General features: G+C 39.3%; 1 protein-coding gene across 1 annotated transcript; it reads right to left on the reverse strand.

The window, feature by feature from the left end:
- Window positions 1–11,383: 11,383 nt before the first annotated feature.
- LOC147902712 (gibberellin 20 oxidase 1-D-like) lies at window positions 11,384–13,390 on the reverse strand. Its single transcript, XM_087373450.1, has 3 exons — window positions 12,564–13,390; window positions 12,049–12,370; window positions 11,384–11,923 (listed from the first exon to the last, which is right to left on the reverse strand). The coding sequence occupies exons 1-3, from the start codon at window positions 13,112–13,114 to the stop codon at window positions 11,648–11,650; spliced, it is 1,149 nt and encodes a 382-aa protein (XP_087229576.1). The 5' UTR covers window positions 13,115–13,390; the 3' UTR covers window positions 11,384–11,647.
- Window positions 13,391–13,663: the final 273 nt, after the last annotated feature.

Consider the following 13,663-nt stretch of genomic DNA (forward strand, 5'->3'; position numbering starts at 1 on the left):
TCCATCATTAACAATTACATTGTGTCCATTGAAGCTCTGCCCACTCAAACTTTGACTCTGATGTGTCATCATCTGAAACTTTGCTCATAGGGTTGTGTTATGAGTGTGAAACCGCATGTGAACATAGGACCGACATCAATTAGGAACTAGTCGGGAATTTTTTAGCATGGCTTTGATTAGTTGTTTTCGAGTTCTCTCCTCTATGGATAAACTAATCTATGCTAATCTAAGCGATACCAACCTTCGAATCAAAGAAAATGCAAGAAATAATTTCTTTTTCATATTCATTTTAATAGGTTACCTACAAGACAAGAGTTATAAATAAATTTTGATTATTTTCACATATAATTAAAGTATATTTAATTTAACAAAATATTTTAAACTAAGGGGTAGTGAACCTTCCCTCATCCCATTGCCTCTCTTTCAACGCCCCATTATGTCCCATCCCCTTTCTTCCATCATCCCATCCCCTCTCTTCCATCGCATTGCCATGAAGATTCAGACAGAGCGACGGAAGTTTGGAGAGTTAATGCAAGTTCGAGGGTGGTTGGGCGATAAAGGGGTGGGGATTAAAGGGTGGGAAGAAAGGGATTAGGGGATTAAGGTAGTGGTGGAGATTAAGGGGTGGGAAGAAAGGGAAGGAGAGAGTAAAATCTCTACCTGTTAGGATCGTTGGTGTCGATGATGATGAATTAGGGGAGGAGGAGATTAGGAAAAGAAGAGATGAGGAAAGTGAGAATAGAAATGAGAAGATTCAATTTTCTAGAGAGTTTAGGAGGAAATTTGCCCAGGAGATTCAAACTTGAAATATAAACTAAAAATGCGTGAGGATTTGAATTTAAACTACAAACAAAAGAGTCGACATTCTCCTAAACAAAAAAACCCAATATTCTCCTAAATATTCTTTCATCCTTTCCTCACCGAACACGCACGACATTCTCTTTCCCAAGATCTCTTAGTGAAAATAGTACATGAGTAAGATATCTTTCCGACACTTTTTCTCTGTTGTATTTTTTAAGAGTACGACACTTCTAGTTGGCTCCTCCCAATTTCTTCTCACTCCCTTCTCTAGTACTTCTACTTGTTTTTCCATTTCAATCTCTTCCAACCTCTCTCTCCCTCCATCTCACTCCCGAATATCTGTCAATCAAAATTTTTATTAATGTTAATGTCCATCGCTCGCCACCACATCGATTTCTCATCGTCCCCACTACAACATCGATTTATGTTCAAAAATTCTGTCGTTCGCCATAGACCATCAACATTATCCGCCATCACCATCGCCCATTATCTGCCATTGCCATTGCCAGCCTGTCATCACCATCGCCATCACCTATTGACACCCTGCTAACACCCGCTCGCCATTGCCCATCCACTGGTGCAATCACCACCTGCGCTCGTCGCCCGCCCGTTCGTGCCCCGCCCGTGCTATAGGTAAAGGGAAGGGATCCTTATGCCCTTATTCTGTTGCTTCCCTCCGTTCCCTTATGCCCTTATTCTGTCACTCCCTCACGCTCTTATTTCTCCCTTCTGTCATGATCATTGTGATTGTTTCTTGCGTGTCGCTCCCCTTTCCTCACACGGCTGTTTCCTCCCTTTCGTCGGGACTTCCCTCCCTCGGTCATTCTTGTCCCATCCCTTTCCTTCAATCCCATTCCCTCCCTTCTGTTCATCTTGGCTCTCTCTTCTCTTGCTTTTTTTGTCAGCCAAAAGATTTGTTTCTCTCTCCTTCTTGCTCCAATTGATTGAGATAAGAATGAATGAAGAGAAAAAAACCTTTTTATACTTCTGTAAGGCAAATTAAGATTTTTCTTTTCTACCCTTCTCTTTTCTTTTTCCTTTTCTTTCCTTTCACTAGCCTTTTTCCTTTTCCTTTCCTTTCACGCTTCTCTCTCTTTCAAACTAATAACAATTGTTCTTGATTAATTATACTCAATTATTTTCATAATAAACACGCCTTTTTTTAAAACTACTAACCTCACAAATAGTTTTTTATAGGCATCCTTTTCTTGATTAATAAATATCCTATTAAGCATAAATGATTTCATAATAATTAGACTCAATTATTTTCTTAATAAATACGAGTCTTTTTAAACTACTAACCTCACAAATACTTTTCATGTCAATTGTTACTCAAAATTGGCTATCCATTGAATCACTCCTTTTTTTAAACTACTAACTTTACAAACTCTTAGGTGTGTTATCTAAATGAGTACTTATCGGATGGGCCTACCACTTTGCACCTAAGTCAATTTACCACCTAGGTTGAGGGGCATGCAAAGTATTGTGTCCATCGGATAAGCTTTGCATTGTCGATGAAGCATTAAACACCGTTTTTTCCTCAGTGTGATGCACATTCCTAAAAAAACACGCTCCTAGGTTTTTTATCCAAACAAGTACTTATCGGATGGGTGCACCACTTCACACCCAAGCCAATACCATCTAGTTTGAGACACGTGCAAATTATTGTGTCCATCGGATATTCTTTGTATGGTCGATCAAGAATTAAACATCGTTTTTGCCTGTGTCATGCACAACCATATAAAAACATGGTCATAGGTGTGTTATTCCAATAAGTACTTATCAGATGGGTGTGCCACTTTACAAGCAACATGTAAATACCACCTAGGTTAAGATGCGTGCAAAGTATTGGGTCCATCGAATATGATTTGCATGGTCGATCACACATTATACACCGTTTTCCCCTAGTGTTATGCACCATCATAAAAAAACATAGTCCTAGGTGTGTTATTCAAACAAGAACTTATCGTATGGATGCACAACTTTGCACGCAAGTCCATACCATCTAGGTTGAGGTGCCTACAAAGTATTGTGCCCATCGCATATGCTTTGAATGGTCTATCAAGAATTAAACATCGTTTTTGCCTTAGTGTCATGCACAACCATGTGTCCTAGGTGTGTTATTCCAACATGTACTTATCGGATGGGCACTCCACTTTGCAGGCATTTAAATACCACCTAGGTTGGGGCACGTGCAAAGTATTGTGCCCATCAGATAGGCTTTGCATTGTTAATCAAGCATTAAACACCGCTTTTACCTCAATGTGATGCACATTCGTTAAAAAACATGCTCCTAAATGTGTTATCTGATTAAGTACTTATCGGATGGGTGCACCACTTTGCATGAAAGTCAATACCATCTAGGTTGAGATGCATGCAAAGTATTGTGTCCATAGGATATGATTTGCATGCTCAATCACGCATTATACAACATTTTCTTCCTAGTGTTATTAACAACCGTTAATAAACGCGCTCCCATGTATGTTATCTGAATAAGTACTTATGGGATGGGAATGCCACTTTGCATGCACATCAATATCACTTGAATAGAGACTTGTGCAAAGTATTGAGGCCATCGGATATGATATGCATGGTCGACCAAGCATTAAACTCTAGTTTTGCCTTATGTCATGCACAAGCATCAAAACACATTGTCCTAGGTGTGTTATTTCAACAAGTACTTATCGGATTGGCACACCACATTGCATGCAGATCAACACCACCTAGGTTTAGTTGCATGCAAAGTATTGTGCCCATCAGATATGCACTGCATGCTTGATCACACATTATATACTATTTTTTCCCTAGTGATATGCACAACCGTCAAAAAACGCACTCCCAGGTTTGTTATCTGAACAAGTACTTATGGGATGGGTGTGCATGTTTGCATGCAAGTAAATACCACCTAATTTGAGGCACTTGCAAACTATTGTGCCCATTTTATATGCTTTGCATGGTCGATTCTCGCATTAAATAGCATTTTTGTCTCACGGTGATGCAGATCCATTAAAAACACGCTCCTAGGTGTGTTATCTGAACAAGTACTTATCAAATGGGCACGCCACTTTGCACCCAATTTAATACCATCTATATTAAGATGCTTGCAAAGTATTGTGTCCATCGGATATGCTTTGTATGGTCGATCAAGAATTAAACATCGTTTTTACCTTAGTGCATGCACAACCATATAAAAACATGATCGTAGGTATGTTATTCCAATAAGTACTTATTGCATGGGCACACCACTTTAAAATCATGTAAATACCACTTAGATTGAAATGCGTGCAAATTAATGTGTCCATCGGGTATGATTTGCATGGTTGATCATGCATTATACACCGTTTTTCCCCTAGTGTTATGCACCATCATAAAAAAACATAGTCCTAAGTGTGTTATTCGAACAAGAACTTATCATATGGGCATGTAACTTTGCACGCAAGTCCATACCATCTAGGTTGAGTTGCGTACAAAGTATTGTGTCCATCAAATATGCTTTGAATGGTCGATCAAGAATTAAACATCATTTTTGCCTTAGTGTCATGCACAACCATATAAAAACATGGTCCTAGGTGCGTTATTCCAACAAGTACTTATCAGATGGGCGATCCACTTTGCAAGCATGTAAATATCATCTAGGTTGAGGCACGTGCAAAGTATTGTGCCCATCAAATCGGCTTTGCTTTGTCAATCAAGCATTAAACACAGTTTTGGCCTCAATCTAATGCACATCTGTCAAAAAACACGCTCATAGGTGTGTTATCCGAACAAGTACATATCGGATGGATGCATTGCTTTGCATTCAAGTCAATACCATCTATCTTAAGACACGTGCAAAGTATTGTGTCCATAGGATATGATTTGCATGCTCATTCATGCATTATACAACGTTTTCCTCCTAGTGTTATTCACAACTATCAATAAAAGCGCTCCGAGGTGTGTTATCTGAACAAGTACTTATGGGATGGGCATGCCACTTTGCATGCATGTTAATATCACTTGAATAGAGGCCTGTGCAAGGTATTAAGGCCATCAGATATGATATGCATGGTCGGCCAAGCATTAAACTCCGCTTTTGCCTCAATGTCATGCACAAGCGTCAAAAAACAATGTCCTAGGTGTGTTATTCCAACAAGTACTTATCGGATTGGTGCGCCACATTGCATGCAACTCAATACCACCTAGGTTGAGGTGCATGCAAAGTATTGTGCTGATCGGATATGCTTTGCATGCTCGATCACACATTATATACTATTTTCCCCTAGTGTTATGTGCACAACCATCAAAAAATGCGCTCCCAGGTGTGTTATCTGAACAAGTACTTATGGGATGCATGTGCCACTTTGCATGCAAGTAAATACCACCTAGTTTGAGGTGCATGCAAATTATTGTGCCTATTTGATATACTTTGCATGGTCGATTCTCGCATTAAACACCGTTTTTGCCTCACTGTGATGCACATCCATCAAAAACATGCTCTTAGGTGTGTGTTATCCTTATAAGTACTATCATATGGATTCATCACTTTGCACCCACGTTATACCATCTAGGCTTAGATGTGTGCAAAGTATTGTGTTTATATGATATTATTTGCATGGTCTATCATACATTCTACATCGTTTGCCTCCTAGTGTTATGCACCACTATCAAAAAACACACTCCCAGGTGTGTTATCCGAACAAGTACTTATGGGATGGGCATGCCACTTTGCATGTAGGTCAATACCACCTAAATAGAGGCATGTGCAAAATATTTTGTCCATCAGATATGATTTGCATGATTGACCAAGCATTAAACTCCATTTTTGCCTTAGTGTCATGGACAAGCATAAAAAAAGATTGTTGTAGGTGTGTTATTCCAACAAGTACTTATCGGATTGGTGCACCACATTGCATTTAACTCAATACAACTTAGTTTGAGGTGTATGCAAAGTATTGTGCCCATCGGATACGCTTTGCATACTCGATCATGCATTATGTCCTGTTTTCCCCATAGTGTTATACACAAGTCTAAAAAAACTCGCTCCCAGGTGTGTTATGCGAACAAGAACTTATGGGATGGGTGTGTCACTTTGCATGTAAGTAAATGCCACCTAGGTTGAGGTGCGTGCAAAGTATTGTGTCCATCATATAGGCTTTGCATTGTCGATTAAGCATTAAACATCGTTTTTGGCTCAGTGTGATTCACATCCAAAAAAAACATGCTCCTAAGTTTGTTATTCCAACAAGTACTTATTGAATGGGCACAACACATTGCATGCAACTCAATACCACCTAGGTTGAGGTGTGTGCAAATTATTATGCCCATCGAATAGGCTTTGCAGCATTGTCGATTAAGCATTAAACACCGTTTTTGGCTCAGTGTGATTCACATCTGTAAAAAAACACGCCCCTAAGTGTGTTATTCCAACAAGTACTTATCGGATGGGCGCAACACATTGCATGCAACTCAATACCACCTAGGTTGAGGTGTGTGCAAAGTATTGTGGCCATTAGATATGCTATGCATGGTTGATCACGCATTATACACCATTTTTTCCTTAATGTTATGCACAACCGTCAAAAAATGCACTCCCAGGTGTGTATAGGAACAAGTACTTATGGGATGGGTGCACCACTTTTCATGCGAGTATATACCACCTAGGTTGAGACATGTGCATAGCATTGTGCCCAGTCGATATGCTTTGCATAGTCGATTCTCACATTAAACACCATTTTTGCCTCAGTGTGATGCACATTTGTAAAAAAACATGCTCCTACCTGACATCTTATCAGGAGTGGATGAGTTCATTGGTACTATGAAAGCAAGACTTCAGAAGCAATGTCTTATCAGGAGTTGATAAATTCATGCAAGTCGAGAAAGATAAAGATATCATCGGTGAGTTCTATGGTACTGTGAAGGCAAAAGACTACAGAAGCGATGTCTTATCTGGAGTCGATGAATTCACGCATGTCGAGAAAGATAAAGATATCATTTGTGTTGTCTCCTCAAACTTGGATGATTTCAAAGCACTTAACTATAGAAGTGATATATTGTTCGAAGTGGAGGAGTTCATTGGTACCAATAAAGCAAAAGGTTTCACAAGTGATGTCTCATCTGGAGTGGATGAATTCATACACATTGTCAAGGAGCTCAAAGAGTTCGAAAGTGTTGGCTTATCAAAAAACATGGACGACATGGATATTGACTCAAATGATCCAAAGATTACTTCAAGGACAAGAATGAAATCAACAAAGCACTATTCGATATTTGACTTTGACAGTGATAAGATAAACAATGCAACATCCCATGAAAACACGGTGATAAATAAATTCAATGAGGAGAAGTGTACAATTTCTAAAAACTTGGATGTACAGAAGAAACCAATAAAAGACTATTCGATATTTGACTTTGACAATAATAAGATGAAGGATGCAACATCCCATGAAAATAAAGTGACAAATAAATTTGATAAGGAGAAGTGTACAAATGTACACAATAAATGGACATACATATGCATGAAAAGAAAGCAAGTCCATGCAGATTTAGAAAAGCAACCAAAGAGAATAAGAGTATTGAATGAAGATGTTAATGCGATCTACATGTTGCAAGCAAAGTTGTATGCATTCCATTAACTTAATTAACATCAAGGGATGTAGAGAACAGGTGTGGCAACAAAGAAGAGGGAGAAAAAGAAATGAATACCTACTCACGAGGCTCTCTAGCTTTCTAGTAAATGATACGAAAAAGCCAAATTTTGAACAACAAATAAAGCCTTGTATAAATGGAAAAAGTATTTGCAATATTGCAGCATTACTACAGGATTATCACATGGCACATACTGGGATTTGGCAAACAAAGCAAAGTATGGATTAAAGTTTAACATTCATGGAAACACAGAAAGGCCCAAAACAAAAGCCTCAACAATATCGGCAATAGCAATTTTAAAAGTCTACTACATTCATGAAAATGCTTTACCTCAACCCCATCTATCTGAAATGCATCTTCCGATAGGTTTGACAAAAAAGAAGTGTTTTAAGTCTATTGGAGAAACATAGAGGCAAAGAGGGCATGCTCCGACATCTTTTCACAATTTGTACACTCTTTGGAAGAAGAGCTTTGTACATGTTAAAATCCCAAAAAGGCAAAAAATGTCAAAGTACAGTGATTGTGATGATCTAAAGTGAGCACTTGAGAGTGCAATGCCTCCAGAACAAAGAGAATCGTACAAAAAAAAAAGAGAATTTCATCATGGACTGGTTCGGCATTCTAGACTAAAATATGCATTTTGGAAGGAGCAAGCTATTTCTCATCCAAATGAGTACATGTGCATTATTTTTTGCATTTTGACATTTTTTGCCTTTTTGGGATTTTTAACATGTACAAAGCTCTTCTTCCAAAGAGTAAATTTGAGCTACATGTACAAAGTGATCACACTAAATACTCCACCTAAGCTACAAGAAAAAATGAAGACACATTTATGTGGAGTGTTAGTGCATGGATTTAAGTTTTTTGCAGACATATGAATTGATTCCTTGCATCTACATGATAGCAATCAAGTTGTAACGTTAGTCATGAAGGTAATTCACAGTGTACATGTAAAAAAAGATCACCTACCAGCAAATTTGAGAATACAGGCAGACAATTACAAATGAGAGAATTGCATACAAAGAGGAAATTCTTTGTAGATTTCCTGATTGGAAGCCCTCTTGGAAGGAACACAAGTGTGAGAAAGTGGTGGACGTGAGCATGAGAATGTTAAATTCTAGGTTGCAAAAGTGGTGGACGTGAGCATGGATGACAAGGAAAAAGTTGCAACATTTACAGCACTATGGTATGAGGCAAGGGGTAGGAAGGAGAACCACGATAAGAATACACTATATGTTGGTTGTATGAAAAAGGAATGGGTTTGAAACCATGAAGCAGTTTCAGACCTTTCCACAGAGACAGTCATAGTATCTTGGAAATCAAGGACGAAGAAAACAAGGAAGCACATGGGATATGATGTGGAAGAAAAATAAGAATACTGAGCACTACCCATTATTTCACACATTACAGAGTTTTTGAAGATGCTCACTAAGGAGGAAGTAGAAGGAGATAGCACAAATGAAGAATGCCCATGACAATACCATTCAAGCAAAGCAACAAGTGACGATGAACCAGACATTCAAACAAACTAGCTACCTATTTGTACTTAACAAATTTGTAAAGGCAGAATTGAGTTATTGTAAAGGTTGCGTGTCAAACTCCTTTGTACAAAGACTCATGGAGAGCAATATTTCTTGTAAACATATGACATTGTAAAATTGCAAGCATAGCTATTACTATTTTTGGAGTACATTTAAAGAGTCTTCCATGCCTCTTGTCTATTTTAACCTTTAAATTTTTTGGGACTTTAAGAGTGTTATAGTTTTCTACATTAAATTTTAAGTGCATTCTTTTGGATTAAATTATATTAATAAGTCTTTATTTTGAAAGTGATTTTTCATGGATATAAATTAATAACTCATGATTTTTTTAAAACGTGAATAGGATTGTTAAAAACAAGAAGTACAAAAGTAGGATTTAATCGAAGTTTTTGCATTAGTAGTGCACCATTATAGAGACAACTTGTGAAATTTATTATGTGGAAATGATAGTGCCAAAAAGTGAATTTTTGATTCTCGAATGATATTTTCATAAAGTAAACTTTTCAATTGGGAAGGATTTTTGGGATTAGTCCAAGAGTAGACATATGAGTCCAAAATTAATGAAATAAGTGTTATGGGAAGAAAACAAAGAGACCTCACATCTTCAAGCGAAGATAATTTTTTATTGTGAAGCATCAAATGTTTTTTGAAGTTTTGTACAGAAAATGGAATTTTCTTTAGAATTGGGGAGCATGTGGTACATTAGAGAAGTCCACATGGCCCAATCTCCTTGATGGATTACATATTCCATTATCTAACCCACTAATATTTTAGTAATTCCCTAAAGGCCTCTTTTTGAGTCCAAATTTTCTATAATGTGGAAGTTGAGAAAGGGAGTTTCGAAATGAAAGATTCAGTGATGGGCTAGATTGATTTTGAGAAAGACATGTCCCATTGCTTGTATTAGTCGGTAAGAAAGAGTTGTGAGTTGCACTATAGTAGCTACACACAACACAATCATGGTAGAGTTTTTGAACCTATACATTAGAAATTTGAAAATATTATGTTTGTCATGGGGTTTACTATCTTACGTTTGCTATTCATTGTATGCTAAAAAAGAACAAATAGCATGTCACATAAGCATGCTAACAACCGTGTATGCTCCCTACTATATTACTTGAGATTTTCATTGAACACTAGAGGGTTTGAGCAGAGAAATACTGATTGTACATATATGCACATGTACACGTGCCTATATGTGCATGTGCACATGCATATGTGTGCACATGTGTGTTAAAAAATTCTCAATAAAACAAAAGTACTATCTAGTATACCCATATATTGATCCTTGGATATATTATCTAAAAGGAGCAACATGGCAAAAAGGGCCTATGATCATAGTTGGTGTTCCACATAGGGAGAATATTATGCTTCTATTGAAGTTTGAGCATTACATAACATATTTTGCTTACCGAAGAAATCAATAAAGGAGAGGCCATCTCCTTGTTTTAGAGTTTTTGAAGATTTTTTAAGTAAATTTGAGCATTTCATAACAGATTTGGCTTACCGAAGAAAGCAATAAAGGAGGGGCCATCTCTTTGTTTTAGAGTTTTTGAAAAGTAGATTCTAGATGGATTTATAATTCTTAGTGCATGCGATGAGAAATTATGCTTCTATTGAATTTCAAGCATTACATAACATATTATGCTTACCTAAGAAAGCAATGAAGGAGAGACCATTGCTTTTGGTTTATAGCTTTTGAAGATACTTTAAGAAGATTCTTTAGAGTTTTTAGTGCATGCGATGAGAGAATCACAATATATAAGTACATCCAAATAAGCAAATTTTGTTTGAGAATATGCTCCTCCTAGGGGTCTAAGGGATGAGTGCTATGTTCAATGCAAGTTTCAATTGTAAATGGGATTCTTTCAATTTGGCATTTCCATCATTTTTGCCTAGGCTACCATTTTACTAGCGTTTTACCCCCACCTTAGTTCTTTCACCTTACCTCTTCACCCCCAACCCTCTCTTCCACTTTACTGATAGCCCCTGCCACCCTCCTACCTTAGACCTCGTAAATTGGCCACTTTAGCAAGTTCTCCAATGGTTTCTTTTTGGAGTCCGCAAACTTCCAAAGATTGAATTTGAAGGTTTTTGGCGTTTATAAAAGAAATCAATTTGTGCACCCAATGGTCCTACCACTTTTAGTAAAAACCTCCAAACAGTTTACCATCAAACAATTAAGTGAATTTGGAGATTTTTGGCGTTACAAAAGAAGACAATGTAAGGTTTTTTGCATTTAAAAAAAAAAGAAACAGTGTATCTTTGTGTATGTTTGAGCGTGCATGAGAGAGAGAGAGAGAGAACAGGGGCAAGTCGAAAAACTCTTGAGGCATATAATATCTAGTTCTCGATTAAATAAGCACATTGTTTCTGTACCGATTTCATATGAGTGGAAGGAACAGTGAAAGATGGGGATTTGACTCGTGAAAGATCGCTCATTACTACGCTATGGAAAGGAAAGCCGAGCGATCCTTTTTAAAATGCTCAACTAAATGTACACTTGAGATGAAAGCTGCATGTCTTTTCGTGCAGTCGACACTTATTGTCGACCGCTTGTTTTATCTCTCCTCGCTTACTTCCGAAGTTCCCATTTGATCTGTACACCCAAAAAGAAGAAAATTCGACAGCAAAATCTTGCTTTCATGCTACGCCTCTATTTACAGTTCGACTCCCTTGCCTTACAGATCTTCTTCGGCCAAAGAAGTGCCTAGCCACTTGTTGAATTCCTCCAGTGTGTTTACGCCCGACCTATGTATCGATTGCGTAAAATAAAGAAACTTCGCCCATGTAAAGTCGTTGTATGCCCTTGGATTATGGGCGTCCAGCAGCTCTTCAGGTGGCGAGAGCACAGTGTGGAATCCAGGGTTGAGGAAAAACGTCAGAGACCTTCGCGGGACCTTGTTGTTCACCACCGCTCTATGCAAGCAGCTCTTGTAGTGGTTGTTGGTCAAAGCCTGCGCAACAATCGCCTCAAATCGGTTAGCAAGAGACCACAGCAGTAAATCAACAGTCATTAGAGAAGAATAAATTCGGAAGCCCAGGCTGTAATTCAACTCAGCAAATCGTCTGGGATCATTACCATTAATGTGTCGCCTATGTTAATGACGAATGCATCTTTGCGCGGCCATACAGTATACCATGTCTCATTCTGAAACACCTGAAGACCGCGCACTTCATCTTGATGAAGTATGGTAAGTCCAGTAGGATCTGTGTGAGGCCCCGTGCCGAATGTGAGCGAAGGCTGCTGGCAAGGTGGATAGTAGTTTAACCTCAATATCGAGCTGTTCTCGTCGAAAAACTCCTTAAGAGCTGTGCGCTTGAGCCCTAGGCCAAGTCCCAGCAGCTCAATGATCTCTAATCCGAGTTTCACCATTGCTTCACTATAGCTTTCATAGATTGTACTGCGATACATGCAAATTTCGTTAGTCACAACTAATCGAACCCGGACAAACGAGAGGACAAGTTCTCCTGAAAATGCAAAGTTATAGCGTTCAGGCAGCCACAGTATCCCAACAATGCAAAGCCATCGACATTGTAAAATCTCTACACAAAGCAGATATAATATAACAACTCAAGGTTCTCAGCGATGACTACCTTATGTCTTCATGGAGATTTCCCAAAGTTCTTTCAAAATACTCTTGAATGTTGGAGGCAGGCGTAGGTTGAAGAGAGAAAGTCTCTTTCCATGGGAGCCTCGATGAAAATCTCCCTGTAAAGCTACTAGCATAACCAAAGCTTTCACCTAACACCCTATTTCCTCTTTGCTTCGTTTGCAAAGGCAGGTCGAAAAACATCTCACAAAGTTTATGAGCGGCATCTATGAGCTGCGCCGGCACTCCATGGTTGATGACGTGAAAGAACCCAATAGTCTTGCAAGCCTGGGCTGTTTCTTCCACTACAGCTTGGACGGTCATGGGGTCCCCACTACGCAAGCAATCGAGATCGATGGTGGGAACTTGGATGAACTCCTCGTTCATCAACATTTCGGGTTCTGCTTCGGGCCAGAGGAATGCAGGGGGGATGGAGGGGGCACGGAAGAAGGAAGGCTCGAAGACGAGGTGGGCAGTGGGCTGGGGCTGGACCTGGTGTTGTGGGGCTGGAGGAGCGGTTTTAAGGAGGAGGAGGCCGGAGGAGGGAGGATCCATGGGAAGGAGGTGGAGCAAAGAGAAGAGCAACACAAGTCCACCCTGAGGGGAGTAAAAAAGGGAGGGTGGCAGGAGCGTGGAGGGAGCTACGGAAGAAGCATGATGGTGAAGAGTGAGGAGGTTGCAAGGGAGGGGGGGTAATAAAGAGCAGGGAAGGAATCAAGCGAGGAAGGTGCCAAGGGAGGGCTTTTTTTTGGCGAGAGGGCCGTCCAGGGGGGAAGAAAGAATCGGAAGGGAGGGAGCCGGCTGGTGCTGAGGGGGGGCTGTCTCAACATGGGCGATGGGGGAGTAAAGAAGAGACAGGAGATGGGTCAACAGCGCATGAGACAGGAAGAGAGAAGGGTGGCGGGGTGGCGGTCAGTGTTGATAATGGCATGTATGTCGTCTCTATAGGCCTCATTCCTTGTCGTGCGGCTAAGGTGGCAATATCAGTATGCTCCCTCTAGTTAGTCTAGCCAGTTTGAAACAAATCAGAATTCATTCTTTAGTTAATCATCTTGGGAGAGCTCTTTACTCTGAGAGAGGTTATTTTACGATTCATGGGATAGG

This window comes from Dipteris shenzhenensis, chromosome 4, assembly GCF_047967505.1.
Source record: "Dipteris shenzhenensis isolate YYH24624 ecotype China chromosome 4, Dip_SZ_1.0, whole genome shotgun sequence".
NCBI classification, from domain to species: Eukaryota; Viridiplantae; Streptophyta; class Polypodiopsida; order Gleicheniales; family Dipteridaceae; genus Dipteris; species Dipteris shenzhenensis.

Coding starts and splice junctions, on each gene's coding strand:
- LOC147902712 (XM_087373450.1), bottom strand. CDS start 13,114: ATGGATCCTCCCTCCTCCGGCCTCCTCCTCCTTAAAACCGCTCCTCCA. Junction 12,371..12,563: donor AATCTCCATGAAGACATAAG/GTAGTCATCGCT, acceptor CATGTATCGCAG/TACAATCTATGAAAGCTATA. Junction 11,924..12,048: donor ACATAGGCGACACATTAATG/GTAATGATCCCA, acceptor ATTGTTGCGCAG/GCTTTGACCAACAACCACTA.